The sequence below is a fragment of the Penicillium solitum genome, assembly GCF_028829755.1.
Source record: "Penicillium solitum strain IBT 25940 chromosome Unknown utg000009l_segment0_segment0, whole genome shotgun sequence".
Lineage (NCBI taxonomy): Eukaryota > Fungi > Ascomycota > Eurotiomycetes > Eurotiales > Aspergillaceae > Penicillium > Penicillium solitum.
The window spans coordinates 1,294,576-1,319,543 of record NW_027072128.1 but is presented as its reverse complement, the minus strand read 5'-3'; the positions used below and the strand labels follow the sequence as shown (position 1 = coordinate 1,319,543).

The 24,968-nt window shown below is 47.2% G+C and overlaps 10 protein-coding genes across 10 annotated transcripts; 5 read left to right on the top strand and 5 right to left on the bottom strand.

Moving 5' to 3' along the window:
- Positions 1-1,503: 1,503 nt before the first annotated feature.
- N7455_011616 (uncharacterized protein) lies at positions 1,504-1,975 on the top strand (the record flags this gene model as incomplete). Its single annotated transcript, XM_040954274.2, has 3 exons — positions 1,504-1,573; positions 1,634-1,826; positions 1,876-1,975. The coding sequence occupies 3 exons, from the start codon at positions 1,504-1,506 to the stop codon at positions 1,973-1,975; spliced, it is 363 nt and encodes a 120-aa protein (XP_040815177.2).
- A 1,205-nt stretch (positions 1,976-3,180) lies between these two features.
- On the bottom strand, positions 3,181-3,801 carry N7455_011615 (uncharacterized protein; the record flags this gene model as incomplete). The annotated part of the gene is made up of 1 exon (XM_040954383.2): positions 3,181-3,801. One exon carries the CDS (start codon positions 3,799-3,801, stop codon positions 3,181-3,183), a length of 621 nt encoding a protein of 206 aa, XP_040815173.2.
- A 1,563-nt stretch (positions 3,802-5,364) lies between these two features.
- Positions 5,365-7,506, bottom strand: N7455_011614 (uncharacterized protein; the record flags this gene model as incomplete). The annotated part of the gene is made up of 1 exon (XM_040954503.2): positions 5,365-7,506. One exon carries the CDS (start codon positions 7,504-7,506, stop codon positions 5,365-5,367), a length of 2,142 nt encoding a protein of 713 aa, XP_040815221.2.
- A 1,324-nt stretch (positions 7,507-8,830) lies between these two features.
- On the top strand, positions 8,831-9,852 carry N7455_011613 (uncharacterized protein; the record flags this gene model as incomplete). The annotated part of the gene is made up of 2 exons (XM_040954513.2): positions 8,831-9,464; positions 9,518-9,852. 2 exons carry the CDS (start codon positions 8,831-8,833, stop codon positions 9,850-9,852), a joined length of 969 nt encoding a protein of 322 aa, XP_040815087.2.
- Positions 9,853-12,355: 2,503 nt separating this feature from the next.
- On the bottom strand, positions 12,356-14,098 carry N7455_011612 (GMC family oxidoreductase; the record flags this gene model as incomplete). Its single annotated transcript, XM_040954356.2, has 1 exon — positions 12,356-14,098. The coding sequence occupies one exon, from the start codon at positions 14,096-14,098 to the stop codon at positions 12,356-12,358; it is 1,743 nt and encodes a 580-aa protein (XP_040815094.2).
- A 1,422-nt stretch (positions 14,099-15,520) lies between these two features.
- N7455_011611 (catalase) lies at positions 15,521-17,607 on the top strand (the record flags this gene model as incomplete). Its single annotated transcript, XM_040954494.2, has 11 exons — positions 15,521-15,554; positions 15,605-15,734; positions 15,807-15,830; positions 15,884-16,094; positions 16,155-16,247; positions 16,299-16,306; positions 16,357-16,480; positions 16,536-16,823; positions 16,877-16,961; positions 17,030-17,458; positions 17,528-17,607. 11 exons carry the CDS (start codon positions 15,521-15,523, stop codon positions 17,605-17,607), a joined length of 1,506 nt encoding a protein of 501 aa, XP_040815100.2.
- Positions 17,608-18,084: 477 nt separating this feature from the next.
- On the top strand, positions 18,085-19,793 carry N7455_011610 (uncharacterized protein; the record flags this gene model as incomplete). The annotated part of the gene is made up of 4 exons (XM_040954371.2): positions 18,085-18,493; positions 18,559-18,863; positions 18,921-19,042; positions 19,097-19,793. 4 exons carry the CDS (start codon positions 18,085-18,087, stop codon positions 19,791-19,793), a joined length of 1,533 nt encoding a protein of 510 aa, XP_040815161.2.
- An 84-nt stretch (positions 19,794-19,877) lies between these two features.
- N7455_011609 (uncharacterized protein) lies at positions 19,878-20,293 on the bottom strand. Its single transcript, XM_040954474.2, has 2 exons — positions 20,227-20,293; positions 19,878-20,167 (listed from the first exon to the last, which is right to left on the bottom strand). The coding sequence occupies exons 1-2, from the start codon at positions 20,234-20,236 to the stop codon at positions 19,950-19,952; spliced, it is 228 nt and encodes a 75-aa protein (XP_040815110.1). The 5' UTR covers positions 20,237-20,293; the 3' UTR covers positions 19,878-19,949.
- Positions 20,294-20,703: 410 nt separating this feature from the next.
- On the top strand, positions 20,704-21,433 carry N7455_011608 (uncharacterized protein; the record flags this gene model as incomplete). The annotated part of the gene is given in 3 exon segments (XM_065606715.1): positions 20,704-20,739; positions 20,841-21,290; positions 21,302-21,433. The coding sequence occupies 3 exon segments, from the start codon at positions 20,704-20,706 to the stop codon at positions 21,431-21,433; spliced, it is 618 nt and encodes a 205-aa protein (XP_065459881.1).
- A 571-nt stretch (positions 21,434-22,004) lies between these two features.
- Positions 22,005-23,951, bottom strand: N7455_011607 (uncharacterized protein; the record flags this gene model as incomplete). The annotated part of the gene is made up of 2 exons (XM_040954430.2): positions 22,005-23,430; positions 23,512-23,951. The coding sequence occupies 2 exons, from the start codon at positions 23,949-23,951 to the stop codon at positions 22,005-22,007; spliced, it is 1,866 nt and encodes a 621-aa protein (XP_040815286.2).
- Positions 23,952-24,968: the final 1,017 nt, after the last annotated feature.

Sequence of the window (24,968 nt, the reverse complement as noted above, 5' to 3'; positions counted from 1 at the left end):
CCAAGTGAACGAAAAATTGACGTAGCGCCAAGTCTGAGTGAATGACGCCAAAGGAGTGGATAACAACCACAGCCTCCAAAATCTGCTTGAACCATTTTGACTGTAGTTCAGAAGTAATGGAACTTTTTTTTGGCAATATTTAGCAAGGTCCCCATGTCGATAAAATTTAATATCGACAAACTCGACCACATCACTGCCTCTCGATGTGCACTCTTCAATTCGTGGATGAACGCCAATCTTGTTATATATCATGGCCTCACGAATAATCGGCTGCGTATCCTCTTCACTTCTACTGCGAGGCACCTTTGTAACGGTTTTTTTGGTCGACGAGGTAGACCTTCGCAAATATACCAATTATCATGATCTGGTGATTGCTTACGTGTCTTGCATTGCCTGGTTTGGTCGTGGTTGTATTCATAGAGGAGCAGTCAGTCTAAAAGAGTCAGTAAAGAAAAATTGACATGTGTATCTTTTACTTTTACTCACAGGCAACTGTTGTTCCTGGTTCGACACGAAAGAGCAGGATGCTGTATCATCCCGGTGGTTACGCTTCCGGGTGGCAGGCATTGCAAGCTGGATGTCGATCGTGCGGCATCTCTGGGGTAAAAAAATGAAGGGGGCAGTGCGTGGGGCTGAAAGCAAATGCGGAGTCGCCGACGGGGGCCAGAGTAAAACCAATGGGGTAGCGATGAGTGCAAGAGAGGCAGAATAGTGGAAAAGTGACATAAAGGGAGGAAAAGCAGCGAAGACGGGTCTTTTAGGTCGGAGGGCATTGAAGGGAGGTTACGTGACGGCAGGGCGCTAAATCCAAAAAGGCAAAACTAACCGGATACAGTAATTCACAGGTCCGCCGTTTACAACTATACAGCTTAAGAGCGCATAATTTATGTATAAAGTAGCTACAGGATCTTCCAAGGTTAGCATATTTATTATGTTTATTATGCTTATTACCCAATTGGGTACCTAGGGGTTGGGTTAGGTTTTCTAGTATAACCCTTGGGGCCAAACTCCCGGGGCCAAAACCCCAGATTAGGTCCACCTGGGCAAGGTTTGGCCCTAAAACCTAACCCCAAAGTTGGGTTCTGGAGAAGCCTAGTTGGGGCCACCCCATATAAGGTTACCTAATACCGCCATGCTGCATCTAATGGCCAATACCAGACTACTGCGACTGCGAAAGCTATTACACATTTATTGAATTGCACTTGGGTTGATGATGGATATGCTAGTTAGCTTGGTAGTCCTGGGGTCGAAGACCCTTGTGTTCAATACTCTGCATGTTTCTTGGACATCATTGACATATGTGGTTAGTTCAAGGCGTATTGATCTATTTTGGAAAATTCCCAGATCGACTCTACAACATACTACTATGGGTGGTCAAGAAAAATAACACATTCAGAACATATAAATACTCACCTGAACATCTCAAACCAGACTGGTATTGCAACCCATCTATCTTTTACAAACATCAAAAAATCTCATTCAACCAACTACCTGTTAGCAGATATGAAAGTCTTCACATCAATCTTTGTGTTAATGGCATTCGCTACCTCCTTGGCAATTGCCGCACCTGCAGGTAAGCCCCCCGTCTCACTTTAAATCACACCCATTATGAGGCTATATTAATCAATTACAGCCGAGGTTGCAGACCTGGAGACGCGCGCCGACTATTGCGTTGATATCGAAGTATGCCACGGCTACAACTTTGAGGGTGGCTGCTATCAAGAATGCAACAGGCCCGGTGAGCCTTACGATATCAGAAATGGATGGCGGAAAAATGCCGGCTCGTTCAAAATTGGGACCCCGGGTTATAACTGTGCAATTGGATCGTGAGTTACCACCCAGGTCTGCCAAACATAGGAGCTAATATATGTCAAGAACCAATCGAGGCACGGACCCAGTGGACTACCCTGGGATCGCGAGACTCAAGGATGACTGGATCAACAACATTGAAGGATACCAGTGCACCAAAGTCTAAGGTAATGTGTCCTTCAAAAATGATAGATACTGCCGAGGGGCTTGGAGGTTACGTCAACTGGCGAGGAAATGCTATTTGTAGATGAGTTGGCGAGGGAAGTTCAAATTGAGTATACTACTGGTGACATGTAGTGATCTCCGGCTGCTAGTTAGTGGGGTCCACATTTCAATATGTATCTCTGACAGTTAGAGAGAAAAGGACCTAATAAAGAATAAAGGTTCCCCTCGGAATAGACCTTGCCAACTCCCACAGGACCAAAATTCTTTTGGTCCCATTTCCTAGTCCTATCACTCCCGCCGGGACTAAAAATATTTTAGTCCTATTATTCTATCACTCCTATAGGAGTCCTATAGGGCCCTAGTGCCAAGTTAAAAATATTTTGTCTTGGTAGGCCAACTGATGATCCCCAGCAATCTGTGCTGTCGGCAGTTGCGCTGTAGAAACCTGGGATGCCCAGATGTTTTACTGTATGTACGTGGTACATACACTCATCTTCGACCTATGGTAAGCTCTTCAGTATCGTCATGCTCCCAGGAACGATTGGCTCTTCCAACTACGGATAAACCTCCGAGACTCATTTGTCACCTGTATCTTTCGGCTACTGCAAAGCTGCATAGTTAACTATCTAGTTATGTGTTGATTTGAAAATGGTACCGAGATCAACCAAATCTGACTTTTACCAACCCATTCCTACCTCATTTCTACTGCTTTTCCCATAAGTTTCATTAGTTGTATCATTATCATGGCCCCCCTCGGCCTTTTGCGACCTTCATTAAGAGCTCAAATTTTCCGGCGGTCTCTTTAGTCCTCTGTAGTAGTATAAAACATTGTTCGTACTCGGGGTTGGGTTTTCCCAGGCGGGTTTAGGTGAGATCTACTCTTGGACCTTGGTGTAATTTTGCACACTCTCTGCGCTCCTACGTTCCCCTCCATATAAATTGCAGCAGATCGTCAATGCCACCTACTTTCCACCCTATTCACTCATTTGTGCCCTCACACGCGTATCACTTCACCATGCCCACTGAGCATTTTTATAGAAAAGAGGTGTTTCATTGCAAACAGAAGGATGAGATAGCATGTAAGACTGAAGTAAGGAGAATCCAGAACGACGTGGATATTGCTAGGGCACAAATTCTTGGCCACTTCCTTTCCTGCTAGTATGTGCTCAAAGGCAGCAGTAGGTGAAGGCAATTCCAAGAAACAACTCAACCAATGTAGACCTCCGAAATGCAAGCTCCGTTCTCGTAGGATGTGCCAGGGGGGCATGTCACGACCTGGTAAGAAAGAGGGTGAGTGGCAGGATCGCTGGCCACACATCTTCCATCCACAAACATCAGACCTGGCGGGCAGATCTCAGCCTCCTCTTCGGCACCACTGGAGCACCCTTGGCCGTCAAAAAATGTGCCAGGTGGGCAAGTGACCTGCTCGTCATGGGACGGCGAGGTGCAGGCCTTCCCATCAAATATATAGGGAGGAGGGCAGGCAGGAGCCATTTGTGCGGGTGGCTGCGCCCGGACATAGACACACTTTCCACCCTTCAGAGTCAAAGGAGGCGGGCAGAGCTTAGTTCGAGGCTGAGCGCGGTTCGGCTGAGGGCGGCTCGCAACACAGCTTCCGCCATTGTAGGTCATGCCAGGAGGGCACAGCGGGCTTTGCTCCTGAACACATTTATTGAGCTGGAACTGGAATCCTTCGGGGCAGGAGGGTGCAACGACAGTGCGGCAGATATCTCCGGTGAGGGTGGCCCTAGGGGGGCAGGAAGGGCTCAAAGCCGAAGCTGAGGGAATCACAAGGCCAGCGAGGACAGTGACCCACTTCAAAGACATGATTTCGAGTATTCCTAATGAGAGAAAAGCTTTGGAGGTTTTGTTTTGCTGATGGAGGATTGAGTCTAAGCAGTGGGCATCGATGTTTTTACATGCTCTGAAGTGGGCGACTCTTTCATCTCTCTAATGTCGAGCCCCCCTTTATGATGTAGTTTTACACCAGACATACATAAATATTGAAGTGCAGTGTAACCCGAAGAAAGTATTGACGTAGCCTTTGATTGCAGGACTGTGAATAAGGATTGGCGAGTACCGCTACCCAGAGTGGATCCAGGCGGGGGCGTTGCGGTTCCTGAATCCTCGCGACTGAGATCTGCGAGAGGCTATTGGGTAGATGATCGTCTCTCTACTCCGTACACAGGGTTCCTAGATTCCCAGGTGAGACATTATGCTTGAAGTGGGTCATGGTCGGCAGATATCTTTGAGTAAAATATCCATTTATTCGTGTACGTATGTACTATTCCAAGGCTGCTAGTAATACGTACGACAAAGTTTTATCATCATGCATTACAGGCAATTATTGCAATCTTGAAGATAGATCGCAAAATTAAGTTCTGGCAGATTCCAGTGCGTGCCTTCTTGTACGACTTCAACTTGGGCTGTCTACTACCATCGCCATGTCGTTGCACGGCAGATCTCGACCCACACGAGTTGTTCCGGCGGGAACTCTAACTCAACCCCACACTGGGATGCATGCTCTGTCAGCTACTACCTCCTGCAAGGAGTCAATTGGTGGGCAGAATTGAGCTCTGATCGGCATAAGCATTTTGTAATTACAATACACTCGAGCTCCCTAGCCCCTAGTATCGCATCGCGTTGGTTACACAGCAGCACCTAGGCATGATCACTGACAGGAGACATTTAAAGTAAAATGATACAGCAAGACTCTCGAGCCACAGGCGCGAATGAGGTTGCACCGAAATGGTCAAATGAAGGAAGCTCTAGTATCTAGTATGTCAAAGGATCTAGTACGGAGTATCCTGTAGGGTGACGTGATGTTATGTCGGTGGCTTTACCATTAAAATTTTATTGTGTTCGTCAATGATAACGCGAACGGTCAGATTGAATCAAAGGAGAATCTGCTAGCCCGCCCTTATGATACGATCTATCGGGTACTGGTCTGTGTTTCATTTTGAAGAACAAAAACGTATGAAATTGTCATATTCAGGGATAATTCATGTCTATTTCATTGACGTGTGTGGGCAAATAAGAAAATAAAATAAAATAAGAAAAACCACATGGACAACTGCCTAAGCTGTCGAATAGAGTATGATTTGATTTGATTTTTTCTATTTCTATATTTATTTGTATTTTTACACTGCATGGCAGCTGAGTTTAGAGAAAGGATTTCACATTCTGTGTTTCACTTAGATAGCAAAAATAGGCTGTGCCAGACGAGCAAATTTAAATAGTGCCTTAACAAAAAAAAGAAATAAAACCGAAAACCAGCGCAACAAGGCTGAAAGAGTGTGAGATGGAATACAGATGCACCAAAGTGGTGTGATATGAACTCTACTACGAGCGGGTTGGTTTTTTGCTCTCACACTGTATCACAGAGTGAGCTTAGAACTGGGAGTGAAGGAAGATACCTTCTGTGATAGGAGGGCAATAAGACATGTCCACGCAGTAGGGGCTGGTATTGACACTGCAGCGAGTTCCGTCGAATTGAGTGCCCTCCGGGCAGTTGGGGTTTTCTTTAGAAGCACAGAAGAACCCATTGAAGCGTTGTCCGTCGGGGCAGGTAGCCTCTGAGCGGCGAATGCACTTATTCTCCTCGTTTAACTGCAATCCGTCGGGACAGCTGGGCAGAATGGTAGACACGCACAGACCATTCTGCGGCTGAGTGCCAGGAGGACATTCGGGAGTCTGGCGAATGACACAACCGTCTCCATCAATCTGGTAGCCTGGAGGACACCCTGGCTTATCTCGTGACACACATTGATTGCCAAGATAATCGAAGCCCGGTGGGCAGCCAGGCATATCATCTGTAACACAGTCACTGCCACGGGGAACGAGGCCGTCTGGACACTGTGGAGTAACGATCGAAATACAGCGGCCTGCATCCATACGGGTGCCTGGCGGGCAGCTGGGACGAACGGGCGATGTGCAAGTACCATCGAGGAAATCAGTTCCAGGTGGACACTCCGGGTTCTCGATTGCCACACACTTATTTCCGTCCACGCGGAATCGGGGCGGACAGGCAGGCTTTGCATTCCCAATACAATCGCCCTCGACCGGAGGAAATCCGTCGGAGCAGACAGGTTTGATGGGACTAATGCACTTGCCGCTATACAGCACCTGGTTATCGGGACACTTAGGGGCACTGTCAGAGCGACAGGTGCCATCCACCAAGCTGAATCCAGACGGACATTCAGGGACCTTTGTACTGACGCAACGGCCGTTTGACAGACGCAGGGGCTCTTCACAAGTGACCGAGTCGTCCGAGCGACATTTGCCTTCGTGCACATAGGAATTCGGAGGACACTCAGGCAGGTTGGTGGCCACACACTCGACGCCGTTGAAGCGAGTGGGGTCTTCGCACTTGGGAGGTTCGCTCAGCAAGCAGTACCTCCCATTCCACGTGCCCACAGCGCAGTTGGGGGGTGTGTCTGACACACAGGTTCCTTGCGACGGGGTCTGTCCAGTCGGGCAGGAAGGATCCACATCTGAATCCACAACACAGCGAGTGCCTTCGAGCTGAGTGCCTGGCGGGCATTCCTCGTCGTCCCCACCACGATTGATAGAGCAAGACGAGCCATCCCACTGCAGGTTTCCGGGGCAGCAGCGTGCAGTCTTGGAGGCTGGGTCGTAGGATGCCGTAAGGGGTGGGGGGCAAAATGCGCCAGCTTCCAAGATACATTGACGGTTCTTGAGGCTGGATCCGGGAGGACAGAAGGGCTTCTCTTGCGTGTGACACTGGCCGTCTTCAAAGACGCCAGGGGAACATTCTGGCGCTCTGGACGAGACACATTTGCCGTTTCGAACCAATAGAAGAGGAGGACAGGAGGGCGTTTGCGGGTGAACACAATGCCCACCATCAGTGTCGAGGATGAATGGTGGAGGGCAGTTTGGGGGGGACTTCGAGATGCATTTGCCGTCCACGGGCGTCAGGTTGGAATCGGGGCAGTTTGGCCCGTCGCCGTGAATGCAGCTGCCGTTACCGTCTAGTTGCTGGTTGGGCGGGCACCGAGGGCTGGTCTTGGAGGCGCACTGATCGTTGATGGGCTCGAATCCAAGAGGACAGCCTGGTCCTGCTTCATGAGCACATTGGCTGTTGTGTAGTTGAAATCCGGGGGGACAGTTGGGTACATCTCTGAGGATACACGTTCCGTTGGTCCAGTCGGCCTTTGGGGGGCACTGTGGATCTTTGTCCCACACACAAAGCTGATCCAGCAGGTGGAACCCGGTCGGACATTCAGGCTTAGTGTTGTGGATACAAAGGCTTCCTTCGAAATAGGTGTTTTCGGGGCAAAGGGAGCTTCCCACGAGAGAGCAGCCCTGGCCTGTGTTAATCGTTCCCTTCGGACAGCATTTATACTCCTCTTCTCCGGTGACCGTATTGAACCAAGGTGACAGAATAATATCGTCGAGAGTCACGGTGCGTCGGGGGAGGCTGACTGATTCTCCTGGCGGCGAGACTGTCTCACCTTCTGCCGCAACTCGGAGAGCGTTGCTGGCAAGTAAAATATGCCAGATATTCTTCATTGTAGATAGAGGATGTCACTCAAGTGGACACTGCACACTAGTTTTGGGTTGGGACAAAAACAGTCTTGCAGGGCACCGTGGCGCATTTTATATAGTCTTTGTTAGCCCTCAATCAAAAGGTTGCTATAACCAAGGCAAAGAACAGAGTGGCAAAATCATAGGATTCATGACCGAAACATGGTACATCGAGTGCAGAATAGGTGGTATGTGATCGACGCCTTCTCTTGGTAGGGGCTAAGTGGCAATCCCCGCAAGGGTATTCGAACCCGATGCACTGGGTTATGATATGCAAGACATTGTCGTGCAGTAGGAACATCCCCAATGGGAGCGTCATGCAGTAGGGACATCGCTTAGGTACTGAGGTCGTGAGGGTTGCAGCAATACGCATTAATACACCACAGATACATTTAAAGTCGGCTATTGAATTCTTGCATACAATGATTTGCTGAGAGGATTAGGCTATGATCTACGCGAGCCGTCCCCTCGGGAAGTCTAAGCCAGTTAGTGCATTAATTCGGCAGATTGTAGGGTAATCGAACCCCACATCAGCTCCTCCGTCAATCTTGTGGAACGCATATTGCAGAGTTACACGGCATGTTATACGTATGATCTGCTATGTCGATTTAAGGTTTCTGCGACATGCACCTATGACATATACCTGAGATACTGACAATGAGTCCAACCTTGGAAGTCACAACCTTGGACATGTCTAGACGATCTGCTTGTAATACTACCTACTCTAGAGACCCGAGTCCAGGGATAGCTCGTACCTACCATATCCAGTAATCCTTTTATCCAGAAGCAAACATACAGATATTGCTTCCCCCTTGGTAAGAGAAAATCCCTCATCCAATACACGCGTGATTCAAGTTCTTGGATAGCTGTGTCGAGATACCAAAACCAACCTCCCCCAACAGTCATCCATAGTGACATCACCGTGCTTCAGATCTACGAAGTCATTTCCAATGTTGTTGTGTGGGAATCGTTCTGAAGCTATTGGGAACAATTTATCGTCAATCTATTGGTTTCCTATTCAGCCGTGTGTAAAGATCACCTCCAACACGCGATGCAGGCTGTGGGCAACGTACGTCATGGAATGTGGTAGCAACACTAGACAAGCAAGAAAAGTCTCACCCATACATTTATCCTAAAAAGAAAAACGAGCAAAAATCCTAGCATGGAGCCCTTGCTATAAATCATCGGCGTTACGACTTAGATTGAAGCTTCTTCCATCCCCAATTTCCCTCATAACAGCCTCATTCCCTCAAAGCACTCTATCTGCCAACAAGCTCAGATTGAACAAACCCCACCCTCTTTGCCCAACATGAGAAAATTCAAACTTCATCTCCCTTATGTACTTCTCTTATCCTTTGGAACTGCCATTGCGGCGACCACGGGATATGAGAGTGTCTGCGACCAACTACATGGAAAGGGTCACGAAGTGGACAGTACAGTGTACACATTCCATTGTGGTCTTTCCTTCCTCGACTGGGGCTCAGGCCATAGGCTACACCCGCAACAAACCGCTACTGCTGGAGAGTGTGCACGTGTCTGTACGACAGATGATACATGTACTGGTGTTGTCTGGGTGCCTTCAGCCAACCAGTGCTTTATAAATCCAAGCCACAATCTTCAGACGATCTACGCTTCCGGAACTGTGGCTATGACAAAAGGTGCACCAGAACAGCCACCTGACGGTCCAACCCCAATTGAAACATGCGAAAAGGAAAGGCAAGATCTTCAAGAAGAATACAACGCACTTGAAATTGCCCACCAAGTGCTCATTGAGGCCAAGGAGACATGCGATGCCACCCTTAGCACTTGTAACGGCAAAGTGACTCAGTGCGATGGCGATCTCAATACTTGCAACGCTAAAGCGACCACGTGTGATGGTGACCTTAAGACATGCAACGACAAAAAGGATCCGCGGCGTTGGGGCCGACCCACGACCTCTACTTGTAAGTCTTCTTCTTCCCCTCCCCCCTTCTCATAACTCAACTAACTCGAATAGGCCACTCTGCGGGACAAAACTCTTCCATCCGTAAGAAGGGTCAGTGGAAGATTGCCTGTGGCGGTTGGAGCCAGTACGTTGGCAACGGCAATGCCAACAACTTTATAACGACGCACCAAGTTACGGATATCGACGAATGCATGAAGATTTGCGATGAAACAAGCGGGTGTATCAATGCGTTAACAGCCAACTTCATTCCCGGGAAAAACCGTTGCCAGCTTTACAAACGCGGGACGAAAAATCCTAACGACAAATTTTGCCATGGCGGTCGATGTGGATATGTGAAGCACCACAACTTCGACATGGCTTCGAAGGCAAATGACCATATGTGGTGATTCAAAGAGAATGGGTGAGGTCTGAAAGGGAAAGGCTCAAAATGCAAAATTAAACTCCTAGCCTGAACGTAACACAGGTGTGGTTGGTAGCTTTTCAGGTTCTTTTTCGGGTTTTCTATGTTGTTAGCCACTCAGAATGTACGCTAGTTGGCTTCGAGTTTCAATCTTACCGCAAAGTTTAATATTTTGAATTACCATGTCGTCATGGGTTCCGGGATGTGTTGCCTCTTTGGTAATAACATTGACCATGTCCTAACTACATATAGTCAAATCCGTTATTCTAGCCTTTTTTTTTGTCGTAGTAACAGACATCAAGAGCAGTATTAAATAAACACTTAACACCAGCGCCCGCTATAGGAATAGCAAGCATATCACGCGCGAGCGCTCTATGCGTTATGTAGCGATATTTATTCTCTTTCTAAAAATGAATTAGTAAGATATTCAGAGGTTCTGTCGAATAATTAGTATAGTTCTAAATAGGCTATCCTAATATCATACATACATACCCATATATACCGCTATTAAGATACTAAGAAAGCTTGTCCGTAGATGATGTTAATTAATTATCGTCCTCGCTTAAGATAAGATCTAGTCGATATCCAATTCCGGCTGAAGATAGGGAGTGACGTGAGGTGCGCTAGTATCCATAGATAGGGGAAGAACCTATTCCAATAGTTAACGGTATCTCGTATGCTATTTAGTAGTCCAACCCGAGCTCAAAATACATTTGAACTTATTCAATAGCGCGATTATCGTGCTTACGGCGTAGAGAGATCAGTGTCAGCGTAATACTAATCAAGCTTTAGTCGTGTAGTACGAAGCGGCTAGAGCATCTGTGCCTTCTATACTTTCCGTTTGCGTTCAAGCTAAGTAATTGATTTCTTAAGATATATAAAGGGTTTATTATAGATCCTCAATATATACTATGTAGTGCTATCTTTGGTCTTTGAAAGTTTATTCGTGAAGATGAAGAATAGCTCTATGATCTAAAGAAGGTAGTCAATTTAGCGCTTTCTTTGTCGTCTAGCGCTAAGTCCAACCGATCAAGCTAGGTACAGAACGGTATAAAGAATCGCCGTAGTCTCTTCGCATGGCAAACAACATATTGGCTGAATTCTAGCGTGTCTTCATATCCTGGATTAGCACAATTTTGGTTCCTGTTTCGCCTTGTAGATCGTGAAATATCTCTCTTAGGTATGGACTTGCATTCACATATACAGCAAAGTTGCGAACCTACCTAGGGCTTTATGGGCTTTGCGGAGCTCTATACCCACATCAGCTCTTCGGCTCGGCTGCACCATCGGATGTGAGGTAGCACATCGCAGACCTGATGTTAGAGTATTGTTTTTGACGATACTTTCTGGAGGGCATACACATCCCTAGCTCTTAGAGCTCTACGGCATGTTACTTTCCTGTTGCGCCTTAGATACATACATATCCCTTCCTCCCCCCTATCTGGGCAGGTAGCTCTCTAGATAGAGAAAAAACACAAAAACATACAACAGTGAGGATTCGCTGGTGGTCACCCACCCAACTACTAACTCACCGGCGTGTGGCTTAAGTACGGCTGAGCGGACGGGAAGCCCTGTTTTCCACACCCTATGGTCGTATGTATAATGTAATTTGTGGGAGCAAATTATAGAATGTTATCAATTGGCAATCAATTAGTAGGATATGAAAATGACCGTCGGTTGTGCGCGCCGTACTGACCCTCTCGGCTGAACTATAGTATCCACATTAATGGAAACCCGACAAGCAATACAAATAAATAAGGCTTCCCAACGGTAAGAAAGTAGATCGTAACTGGAATTTTCAGGGACCATTTGAAGTATAGTTAGAAAGCTGTCTTGCCGGTTTTGACTGTCGTTAGGCGACCTTTTGCATTTGCCCGCAAGGCGTCCAGTGACTCCAGTGACCATTGTATCAGGTTGGTGTCGTCCCCCGAAGGCCTGAGAAGGAAAACTACAACTGGTAGTTATGCTGCTTTGGGTATAATAAGAGACTGGTAAGGGACTTGAGAGACTGGAAAATATGAGTAAGTATATTAGGTATTTCCGAGGTCAATTGAAAGTCTCCAGAGGACTTACCTGGCACAGCCAGCCTAGGAATTCCTAACATCGCTACAAAGAACGTTGGTCGAATACCAGGGATATTTGTTTGAGTTTTTGTTGTCGGCGGGAGATTGGTTTCGATATATTGGTTGGACTTTGTCGATATGGAAAGCAATGGTAGTAGTTTGCGATCTATTCACGTAATGGTCAACAAACCAGGCTTTGAAAACTGACAGCCGATTCATTATCTCATTATGTCCCTGGAAAGTTATCTGACTTCCTGAAGTCCTGTTCACCGTAAGTAGAGGCATAGAATACTCTATATCGCAGTCCAGTTTTATGGAACGCAAATACTATTCACTAAACTAATTCGTTACGGACAATTTCATGTGTCAAAATAACATTATATCAGACTTTCAGGCTAAAATCTCAGCCCATCCAAGTTACCTAGCTTACTTGTAGAAGTCGCCGTGGTCACGCTTGATGGCATCTGCACCCTTCTCACCAACCATGTAAACAGAGTTCTGGATCCTGCAGTCGGGAATGACGGGGATAACGGATGCGTCAATCACTCGGAGGTTCTTGAGGCCGTGGACCTTGAGGTTGGGGTCGACTACACCCTGCTGGATGTTTTTAGACAGACGAGCAGTGCCGCAAGGGTGGAAGGAGGTCTGGGAGCGGTCCAACACAGTCCTCTTCATGAGCGTGTCGTCGTGTAGAGGCATCTCCCAGGGATACTCGTCCTCAATAATATCCTTGAAGCCGGGGCCGTTCTTCAGGACATCGTAGGTATATCTGATACCTTCGCGGAGGGCGATGATATCGAGGTCGTTGTTGAAGTAGTTTAAGTTGATGTTGGGTTGCTGTAGTGGGTCGGCGCTGTTGAGGGTGACCTCGCCGGGGTCGGAGACAGGGCGGACAAGGTCAACCATGACCGTCATGTAGTTGCCCTTGCTTGGTGTAGGGTAGTGCCACTGGAATGCGCTACCGAAAAGACAGACGAAGTCGAGCTCGAAGTGAGGCTGGCCGTAGGGGCAGAATGGGTCTTTATTTCCGTTCGAGGCCTTAGCCTGGCGGTACAGGGGGTCGTTTTCCAAGTACTTGTCGATCCGGGGGAACCCGACCATCTCAAGGAAACCGGAGCCCAATGGACCACTATGATTGGTTTGATAGGCTTGGATGGCCTGGTTGTTATGAGGGGTTCCCTTGCGCAGGATGTAGTCATCCATACCGAAGCCATCCTTGACGCGGAGGACGAAAGGAACACCAGGGTGATCCAGGAGATGCTGACCAACGTGAGGGTTATCGACAACCACCGGGATGTCATGCTTCTTAAGCTCTGCGCTAGGCCCGATGCCACTAAGCATCAGGAGCTTAGGAGACTCGAAGACACCCTGGGAGACGATGACTTCACGGGTAGCATAGAGGTTTAGTTCTTGGCCAGAGCCCGTAATAACAGTCACACCCTTACAGGTCTTATCAGCGTTGTCGATAATAAGCTTCTTCGAGTGCACCTGGGGAAGGATGGTGATGTTTGGCTTGTCAACAAAAAGGAAACTACCGGAGCGACGACCTTTGTAAATACTGTTGACACTATGGGTCAGGCCACGCATTTCACCGTCGAAGATGTTCTCGTTGATTGGCTGACCAGTGGACTTCCACGCAGTGGTGAGGAGGTCACGGAAAGGTTGCATCTCTGGAATAAGTTCGGAGTGGGAAATCAGGATCGGACCGTTTTCACCGATCTTTTTCAGTTCTGGCGCGTATGCCTTCTCATCGTCATAGTAGGTCGCACTCTTTCGCAGGTAGGGAACGAGCGGGTCCCAAGTCCACTCCTTTCCTCCATACTCCTCCCACATATCAAAGGTCCCCTTGGATCCTGGAGCCCAGGTAAAGTAGTTCAGGGACGAACTACCACCAAGGGCCTTGCCGCGGGTGTTGGGCTTCTCAATCCGTTCATAGTCTTCTCGCTTGACCATGGTTGACTTGTAGGCCCAGTCATACTGGCTGCTTCGAAGTTGCATAGCGTTTGAAGGCGTTCTGATATCCTCGATGTCTTTCGAGTTGCCAACACCAGCTTCAACAACTAAGATTTTTGCGTTGGGGTTCTCAGCCAGGCGGCCGGCCACGACATTGCCGGCAGTACCGCCACCAACGATAATGAAGTCGAATCTGGCATTGTCCTGGACAGACATGATGAAGAGAGGACAATGGTAAGATAGTGCAAATGATTGAAGGTTTCAAAATGGATGGCTTTCTCAGTCCATAGGGAAAGAATTCTACAAGCCTTTTATAATTGAGGTGATGGAGTCTCTGGTATGAAAGACTCCAATCCCAGTTTTGACTCCCAGATGACCGTCATAGACCTAGATGCAAGGAGCAAAGTAGCAGTTCCACGTATCTAGGGATCTAGACTCGTCTAATAATCTCCCATTGGTCTGATAGTCTTTCCATATTGAGGTGCATGCGATGAGTCGCACCGGTTCTGAATCTGACACCAAGCATCCCCTTACACCCTCGCCCGTGCCACGCATCCCAAACACGTCGAGACTTCCGCAATTGAATTAATTGAACTAGTAGTATCCGGCCGGCCGAGAGGGTCGTATTTCGGAGAGATCTACAAAGCTCCGACCAGATTTAAAAAGCTCTACACCACGTGGTTGGCTCTTTGGAAGCACGTAGTGGGCTTTCTACTCGGCTTCCATTAATGAGGGGCACGGAGAGAAATGTGTCACCAATGGACCCGATGGGTTACCTCGGCATGACATCTGCTGCATCCATGTCTAGGTGCAGCCTAGTTTGTACTCGGTAGATACACGCTAAATAAATTTGGTTGATCTTTCTCTTGGCCAGCTCCATGGAAGTACACTAAGAGATCCCAAGCTCCGGATCCAGACAAATAGCAAACATGGTATTGTGGAGCTCAACTATTGGTCCGAACTTTGGAGATAACTTATGCGGCTCCAACGGAATTAGAATGTAGGACCTTCCTTAACAGAGTAGTTGGAAGGGCGCATGATTTGCAGGGAATCCATCTCAATTGAAGGATCTAGTTGCATGTGAAGGATCTAGTTGCATGAGGACCACGATCTACGCTAAGCCCAAATAAGCTTTCAAGACTTCCAAGGGTCAAGGGTAGTGGGTCCACGGATTCGGGTTTTGGTGCGGACCTCGGGATCTTCACTAACCAGATTTGGTAGTGGTATTCAACCAATCAGAGGTTTTCTCTGCTTTAAGGTAGCTACTTACCCAGGAGCGTACCTAGGTAGGTAGTAGTCTGGACCTTACTGGCTTCTTACATCAAATTTAGGGCCTAGCTATTGGACGCCACCACTGCATTGCTGCGTCATTTCCTGCAAAGAGGGATATATGTGTTGAAACGAGGGGTCATTGGCAGTGGACCCTTCCTAGCTGTCGACGGCAAAGCTCCAATGAGTGTAAGCGTAATACTAAGAACCAACTTGAATTCAAGGCCATCTCAAATCAAAAGCGAGCTTTTCCCCGAGACTACATATATAAACCGCAACACTCGAGCGAGCACAACTCAGTAATCGCGCATACAATTCCTCTGTCTCGTCTGAATCTATTACTAGCATCACCCCCAATTGTCATTCAGCATGGGCGACAACAAATATTACACTTTGGCCGAAGGTATAAGATATTTTTAATCTTGGATGTTTCCTATGTCTGACTATTCCTAGGCTGCCCGTTTCCCAGCAACAAAACGGCTGTTATGATGCGGGATAGACAGGGCGGCGGGCTCGGATTGCTTCAGGATACTCAGCTTATTGAGACCTTGGCCCATTTCTCGCGCGAGAGAATCCCGGAGCGGTAAGTGCCATTGTCAGATTTATCGGTTGATTTGAGGTCTCTACAGTGTACTGACACTGGTCCCTTGAATAGAGTCGTTCATGCCAAAGCTGTTGGGTAAGCTGTTAAGGCTCCCCCGAAAACTTTCTCCGATTGACACTCTTGCGTAGGTCTTACGGCGAGTTCGAAGCCACCCGCGATTGCTCCGACTTTACCTGCGCCAGCTTTCTTAACAAGGTCGGAAAGAAAACGCCAGTGCTTCAGCGCGTGTCAACCGTCGGGGCCGAGTCAGGATCCGCTGATACCTCTCGCGATGTGCACGGATGGTCAATGAAGCTCTACACAGACGAGGGAAACCTTGATTGGGTTTTCAACAACACGGTATGCTCGGTCGTTATCACGATAATGTTTTTAACTGATTCTAACTCATTCCCACATCAGCCTGTATTTTTCATTCGCGACCCGATCAAGTTCCCGTCGATGAACCGATCCCACAAGCGGCACCCCCAAACCCATCTTCCTGATGCAAGCATGGTAAGACTTCTGCTTTGAACCGGTCATGAGTAAATCTAATGAGGTTTGTAGTTCTGGGAGTATGTCTCTTTCTCGAACTACAATAGTGAATGACTCTAATCCAGTTTAGCTTCCACGTCGGCAACCCCGAAGGCATACATCAACTCATGGTTCTATTCAGCGACCGCGGCACTCCGAAATCACCTCGCTACATGAATTCATACAGTGGACATACATATAAGTTCACCAAGGCAGTAAGCGACAATGATTACAAGATAATAAAAAATTCTCCCACTAAGTTATGTCTAGGATGGCTCGTTTAAATACGCCAAAATCCACGTCAAAACGCAGCAAGGAATACAGAATTTCACCCGCGAAGAAGCTACCAAGATTGCCGGAGAGAACCCTGACTATATGATCCAGGACATGTTTGAGGCCATCGAAAGAGGCGATTATCCTGTCTGGAATGTCTATGTCCAGCTGATGAACCCCGAAGAGGCCGAGAAATACAAAGTAAATATTTTCGATATAACCAAGGTCTGGTCGCACAAAGATTTCCCTCTACAGCAGATTGGTCGTCTTACTATGAACCGCAATGTAAGTCTTTGACCGTTCTCCAGCATACAGTTACAGTGGCTAAACTCAAACAGCCGCAAAACTATTTTGCGGATATTGAGCAAGCTGCATTTTCACCATCAACGATGGTCCCGGGATTCGCAGCGTCCGCTGATCCAGGTAAGTGGGGAGAACCCATTAATTCCTTCTCCTAGAAATTCTCGAATCTAAACTTGCTTGTGTCTAAGTGCTACAAGCACGACTCTTCGCATACCCCGACGCGGCCCGTTACCGACTCGGGGTGAACTACCAGCAACTCCCAACCAACGCTGCCAAAGTCCAAGTCTACTGTCCTTTCCAGAGGGACGGAAAAATGCGATTTGACCACAACTATGGCGGAGATCCTAGTTATGTTGGTTCCTCAATAAAACCCACTAAGTTCTACCAAGACGTGAAAGGATCAAATCCTGGAGCATTGTACCTACACACTGATCATGAAAAGTGGGCGGGAGAGGTTTCGGCCTATTCCAGCGAGATCACTGACGCAGACTTTGTCCAGCCCGCAGCATTGTGGGAGGTTATTGGTCGCGACCCTGGCCACCAGGATAGGCTTATTAGCAATCTTGTCTCCAGTGTCAAGAATGTTCAGTGCCCAGAATTGCGCAAAGCTGTCTATAGTAAGTACCCTACTGGTTATCTTTGAAGAGACCCGCCCGCTGCAGTGAAAGTCTTAACACTGAATATAGGCCTTTTTAGTCGTGCCAACAAGGACCTCGGGTTGAGATTGCAAGAGCGTACGGAAGCATCAATCAAGGCCGCCGCATAATATTGATGCGATGAATCTGGTTCTCTAGTATTTCTGCTGTCCTACTATACTTGACTACGTCTCTGGAGGAAAATTCCAATGGATGATTTTGATGTTTTGTTGTTTTATGGATTATAACTGGAAAATGATAAAACAGCAATGATAGTTGATCATTATTTATATAAAAATTGTGCTTTTCTTTGACACCGTTGATACACTGGGCGCGGACCGAGGCGTGGGGCTACAGCTTAGGTCCATGGATCCGTAAAAAGACACCCGTGGATAGAATTTGTGGCAAATGTTTCTATTGGATAGATCTTTGTCATATTGCCCCACATGAAGCCAAACAATGTGGCGTAGACCTCCAGGTGGGATTTCCGAATCGCACCAAGTCTGAGTGTTCTGGGTAGAGCCCCATCATGTGATCATCTCCCTTCCCACATTTCAATCCGCGTGCCAACTGTCTCAACAACACCTCCTTATGGCCATAAAAGAACAATGTCTCCACGGGACTCCAGCTCCTCCAGTGGAACACCCCAGTTCACATTTGTGATGGGGAACACCCAATCGGAAGCTCGGAGCCATGCTATGAAGGAGCACTGGAAGCGGCGACATCAGCACAATCAGAAGGCGAAGACACATCACCAGAAGAGGTTATCGCGAACCTTGCCTCTCCTCCCAAAGAGCGGCATGAATGAAGCTGTTTCGCCACCAGAAGATGGGATTAGCTTTTCAGGTTTGCAACAGAACTGGAATATGAACGTGGTCAGCAATGCAGAGAAATATTCTAGCATTCCCGCTCAGCTGTTGTGTGGTGTGAGTTATGCGCTATCGAGCTCGAAGCCTGACCCGTTCCAAACGTGTCCTGTTCACTTGACGAGCCAGCATCAAAAACTTTTGCATCACTGTTCGTATTATGATTGATGATTTGATGTATTACCTTCGGTAAAAATTTTACTGACAAGATCGTAGGGATTGGCACCCATGCAGCTATGATGTTCGAAGATCTGGATGTTACCGAGTTCAATCCGATGAGGGATGTTTGGTTCCCGCTGGATCTTTCGAATGCTTCGTCTTTCAACTGCATCATGGCGCACTCAGCTGCGCACCTATCTCATCTATACGCTGGCACTCCCCCGCGACGGGGATCAAATTCTTCTGATGCTTTGAAATATAAGATCGAGGCTGTCAGGATATTACGCCTCTGGCTTGGTGATCCTGAGAAGGAGTTGAGCGACGACTCTTTTGCTGCTGTTGTTCGCCTTCTCACATTTGAGGTATGTTGAAAAGGTGCGAGTATTTCTGTGGGAAACCGGCTGATCACGTTCACACAGAGATACTGGGGTACAGAGGAAGATTGGAAAATCCACCGTGACGGCTTACAAAGAATGATTGAAGCCAAAGGTGGAGTTGAAGCGCTCCACGAGAACTGGCGGTTGGAACTTGTGGTTTATCTGTGGGTGCAGCCTGCGGCAATTATGAATAAATATATCATACTGATAACTTCTAGCGTCTCGCTAATGTCGCGGCCGTCATGGCTCGAGTCCACGAACAACCTCGAACGAATCTCTCCTCCTCTTTTCTCAACCCCCATTATGCAACAAACCTCATCTTGTGATGTTCAAAAGGTCCGCTGCCTTTGGTTAATTTCATTCATTCAAGACATGAGAACATTCATGGGGTCTGTTTACACTAGAGGACTTCCTTCCTTCTCCTTTACTCGTGCCGCAGTCGGACTTTTGCGTGATAAGTTTCAGCTTTCTACTATGTCTTCTGCTCATGATGCTCACATCACGGAGTGGGAAGACGAAATGCTCGGATGTTTATTTTCTATCAGTGTCCTAGTACAAGAGTCAATTTCCGTCATGTCCGATGGGGATTCGACAACTTCAACTGGATCAAATATGCTCGACCAATTAGAGATATCCTTGCAGCATTCTCGACACCTGTGGGAAAGTTCAATCCACAACTTGCGCTCTATCTTATATGAAAGCTTGGCTACACTCTTTGTGGAAGGGGAGTTCAAGGTGAATTATGTTATGGACTTGGTGCAGGTTCTTGGTACATTGAGTTTGGAAGCGCGCCAGGGAGTGGAGAGATGTCTCCTTAATTTGCTTTACTGTCTTGGGAACAACAAAAACAGTACGGCCTTAATGGATGACGGTTGGTCACCAGATTCGCTTTTATCATCAATGCACGGACATTAGCGCATGCAGTTGCGAAGCATCGCATTTGTTTAATTTTAGTCGAGGAATAAGTGAGCGGACACTGATGATAACCAAGTTTCCTAGTAATATTCCCTGATTGTTTGTGGAAGCATAGAGTCATAAAAGTTTAAGCAGTGCTGAGGGAAGGTAAGAAAACTACATCAAGCCTCCATAGGTTTGACCCTCTTCTTCGAGCTGCTTATCCTCTTTGAAGTATTGCTTGAGGCTTTCCTCGTCCTTTTTCAGTTCGGAACGCATGCCACCCTCGCTGCTCTGTGGCTTGTCCTCGGCGGCCTGGCCCTCGTTTCCATGCTTGTGATGATGAAGGATGTTCTCGAAGATGGACTTCTTGTGCTCGGTAGGCTGTTGATTGTCTACCATCGAATCGCTGGTTAACATCTGGGGATGGAAGATTGATGAGAGAGTCACGAACCTTGAGGCATCTTGACCAAATTTGATGGGAAGATATATGGTCTGGGAGTCAGGATATTAGATGTTATTTAAGACTGAAGAATTGTTCAACCAGACGATGTCGAACATTTTTCATATCTCTCAATATAAAGTTCCTGTGCAAACCTTCGAAATGACGTGTCGACCCTCGATCCGCATTCCGAATCCAGTAATACTAAGCAGCCAATCAGAATATTTATGTGAAGCAATCCCCTATAGATAAGGTTGCGCCAAGCGATCGGCACAGCACCCAAGTTGAAGATTATTCTCATAACAACATGGCGTTTTTATGTGTATAACTAATGCAGGTCACGCTTTTGGTAGTGTTTGCATTGCTTACAGTGCTGAAGCACTTGTCAAGCCCTATTGATGAGAATTAATGGGAGATCTCAGCAGAAACAAGGGGCCACCGCCAGAATATTACTACGTCTCGTATTAAATATTTATAACCTCACGAATCATGGCACAGAGCGATGCAGCCGGTTCCCTCATCATGGTAAAATGGTTGGCATGCTTTATCGCAAAGGTACTGAAGAACCTGCCAAGAAATGCCGAGTCTTGATCCAGAATCTAGAGGCATGCTTCTAACAAACAAAGACATTACGAAATGGACCTGGTACTCAACGACACATCCAGTGGGGCGGAATGGCATTTGTACTTTCCGAACTATGCGCCCGGCCTCACTCTCCCGAGTGCGATCGCGCGTGGGACTGCGTCACGACCGTGTATGACGCATGGAAAACCAGCGGAGATCAAGAAGACAAGAGCCGTCTCGCCCTCTGGCGTCCGATAAGGCGGCTTATGGCCAAGGTCCGCTATGTGAGAGAGATTCAACGGACAGATCGGAGACGGCCAGTACAGGCTGAGCGGAGGGCTCAGTATTATGACCCTGTCCCGTGCCCGCCCGCCGCTGAATTTCTGTCCCATTATCCCGAGACCCCGCACACCAACACTTGGTATGCAACATCACAACCCACAATGTGTACCATGCCAACGCCCGTACCCTCGTGGTCTGCGTTTTCCCCGGTCCGAATAGCAAGACTTCAGGTACTTTGCAGGGACTACTTGGCACCGAAACGCTTAGCCCCTTCATAGACTTCCTTCCAGACCGGCCCCGGGCAGATGGCGATGGTGACATTGGCCCATTATTTCCGGGGATTGATCTTGAGCTCCCTTCAAGGTTGTCTTGATGTGTTGTAGCCAAGGCTGTACGTGGTTCATGACGTTTATTGGTGATCAACGTAGTGCTTGTGATTTGCAATGCGGCGAGCGATATAAACCTTTCCTTGAATATGTATAATGTACATATATGTCGTTGTATATACCAGATTTTAGGCCACGGATACGAATTTCCCGATCGCGGTGCCACCACTTTATGGCGCTCAGGGTCCTGCTCACTGAGTATTTCACAGTACAGGGTGATTACCACTAAGAAAAAGATCGATTTTAAACTTAATAGTTAACCACCGGGTAGCTATCGGTCTTAAACTTTGATAGCACCTTTATATATACCTACATAGGTAGATAGAATAGAACTCTATAAGCTTTCAGACTAATCAGAGCATACCTAGGTAGGAAGTCAGGTATTTATAAGACCAAATTTCTGAGCCTGACCCAGCTTCCGGGAGCCAATCAAACCACCATAAATCCAGATACCTGGCAGGTATTTGTCCTGGAATAGAGTTAGGACTGGCAACGGCGTCAGGGCCATTCTGATAATGCTGGCAGTAGTGTAGAGTAGGATTTTAGCTTCGAGGCTGTTTAATGTTCTGGCCAAACAGTTGGCATCTCAAGGACATTCCCCTCCTTCTCACTCACACAAACACACTCCCCCGTATGCCCATTCTGCAAGAATACCTGAAGAGTCTTTATCCTCCCACCCCATCCATCCCTCCCAAAGAAGTCATTACTACAAGGGACTTTCTTCCTCTCTGTAACAGCCCTGCCAAACACTTTCGCAGGAACAGGTTGCAATCCCCACACAGCAGCCACCACCCTGATATCTGATGTGACCTCTATACTCTTTGAAAACAAAAAATTCCGTCTCATTCGATCCCCCGGGTCGATCATGGCATAGCCAGAGTCTTCACCTGTAACCAGCATTTGCATCGGTTCCGAAGAACCATACTGATACAGTATCGAAATTGTCTTTTGCCATCCAGGTAGCGGATCGGGAGACGCAAAGGCCCAGACATTCTTCGTGTCAAAGCGTAATGTCTGCTGAGGTGTGATCTTCGCTCGAACAAGATTCGTAATGTCCACCCCACCCCAGTTCGCACAAATAATATCCAGGAATGGAGGGATTTGGGTCGAAGAATCCTCAGTTACAGTCCTCACCTCGCAATGTGATAGTGCCGCCGCGGTATCCGAGTACGCCCATGTCACGGACATGACCTTCTTGTGTCCGTAGCGCGGATCTATTGCGAAGAACTCATGAGTCGATGCCATGATATCCGGTCGAGGATCGTTCGCCGTTATCGATGCGACATGTTCCGTGACGTCGAAGTTGTGCCAGCTTGCATTCAAAATATAGATCGAACCCCGTGTATTCGTTTCCGAACTCTCGTGGGGAGGCAGTGGAGCTGAAATATCGATGGTAAGCAGTTCACCTTCCTCAGCGAACAGTTTCTGAGGAGCTGAATAAAGGTTTCCATAATCGAGACGAATCACTTTTCGCCAGACCATTGAGAAAGCCTTAATGTAGTTCGGCCAAGGATCTCCACCGAATGTCTCGTTCGTGGCCGAGAAATGCACTCTGGCCAGCTTTAGACCTAAGTGTGCATTGATAATGTGTCTCATAATGTCTGTGACAATTTTGGGTCCGTATACGGCTGAGATGACTTCAATCTCTTCTTTGTGCGCTCCTAAACCTAAGTCGGCACCTATACTTCCCATAAGAGAGTTGGTAGTTGGTGATTGCTTGAGAGGAGGTGATTCCGCGGGTTTAGATGCACGAGCTGTCCATTTCAGAATGAGATCTTGATTCTGCTTTGCTTCTGCTTCGGATATCCCGTACTCGGTCATTCGGCGGACTAGCTTGGGCCATTCTGGGTTCACTTCCTTTTCGGTTTCAGGAAGGGTTGGGACGCTCGAATCGGCCATGGAGATAGTAGATGAGAGGCTATTCTTGTTGAGACTCAGAAGGAAGTTATCTAACTTATCCAAGATTTCTTGTTGTTTGTCGACCCTACTTTCAGTCAGTAATTCATCGTCAAAAGGGAAATGCTTTCAGCATACTGCAGTCGACATGACTACGATGAGAACTCACACGGGCACTCTTGACGCAATATTAGGAAGCGCCAAACCACTATTGAATGCTCCAATGATCGCACAAAGAGACGTAATTCTCGACCTCACAGAGTCCACTTCCCCCTGCGACCACCTAAATCGACTCAATCCTCTTGGAGCTGATGCATTTCCTTGTTTCTGTTGCAACTCTTCTAACATCTTTCCAGCTTGTTTGACAAGATGTTCCAAGCCCGCAGCTTCATCAGACGATAATAAAGCCCCGTGAGATTTTTCTTGGTCGGTAGTATCCACTTGTTGGAGGGCAAGTCTGTTCCCAAGTTTCCGGAGGAGAATCTCAAGTCCTTTGATGTCACCTGTGAGATCTTTGAATCTCTTTGGGGCGCCTTTGTAGGTGTCATAGACTTGGTAGGCGAATGTTGCCATGGTTAAGACATCTGGGGCGCCTGGTGGAGCGAACATGTTTCAGTCATTCGACGTGAACCTTTTCTTCTGTTCACGATGGTCGCTTATTCTGCCGGTGCGGACCAAGTAGTAGATCCAATTGTACTTCTATTGGCGACCGCGATAAGATCAATTTGGATAAATACGAAGTCGAAACTTGTTCATATGCTTGCGGGGTTCACGGTCAGGTGACTCTGTCTCCATATTGTAAGGATCTTTATCCGTTACAATCGGAAGGCCTTGTTACACGATATTAACCATTAATACACCCCTATGAGGTTAAGTCCTGCGACAATCGGATTTTACCCATACTCCATAAAATATATATAACCACTTTCAACTTCAAACCTTTATGCCACTAAAGCATTAAATATATATATACATTAATATTAACAGATAGCTAATTACATAGAGGTTTTACTTGATATAATATTTAGTATAATAACCCCCTCTTTACGTGTAGTTAGCAATTTCCTAGGTATAGAGCAGATCAAGTTATCAATCACAAGTGTATCCATCCTATACAACGCATATAGCTCATTAAAAATATACAAAGAATATAAGATATATAGAGGAGAGAAGAAGTAGAAGTTGACAGAGGGAAGAATAATAATCAAAATTGATCTTTACAAAGCTCTACTTTTTAACAATAGGTACTTATTTTTACTAGTTAGTAGTTTATATAGTAAGTTGAGGTACTATTGATATTACTACAATTGACCAGTGAAAGCAGTGATTTCGAGAGTAAAGCGGCGAGCAAAGCGGTCAGCGTATGCCCGACGTCAAGTGGGTACTGTTCCATTGTCGGCCCGAACCGGACCCGGTCCAGTCCCCGTCGCCATTTGCCTCCAACCATTTCATCACTTTCTTCGGTTGACAGCGCTTTGATTAGTAGCGAATCGCTGGCGAATTGTCAGATAGCCGAAGCGGCTGGCTGCAGCAAACGTTCAAAGACAGTGCGCGTGGAATACACGCGGGATATGTAATTGCAAGTTGCTATCGCCAGTGCTGGCATCATTGGCGCTAGTTGGGCAG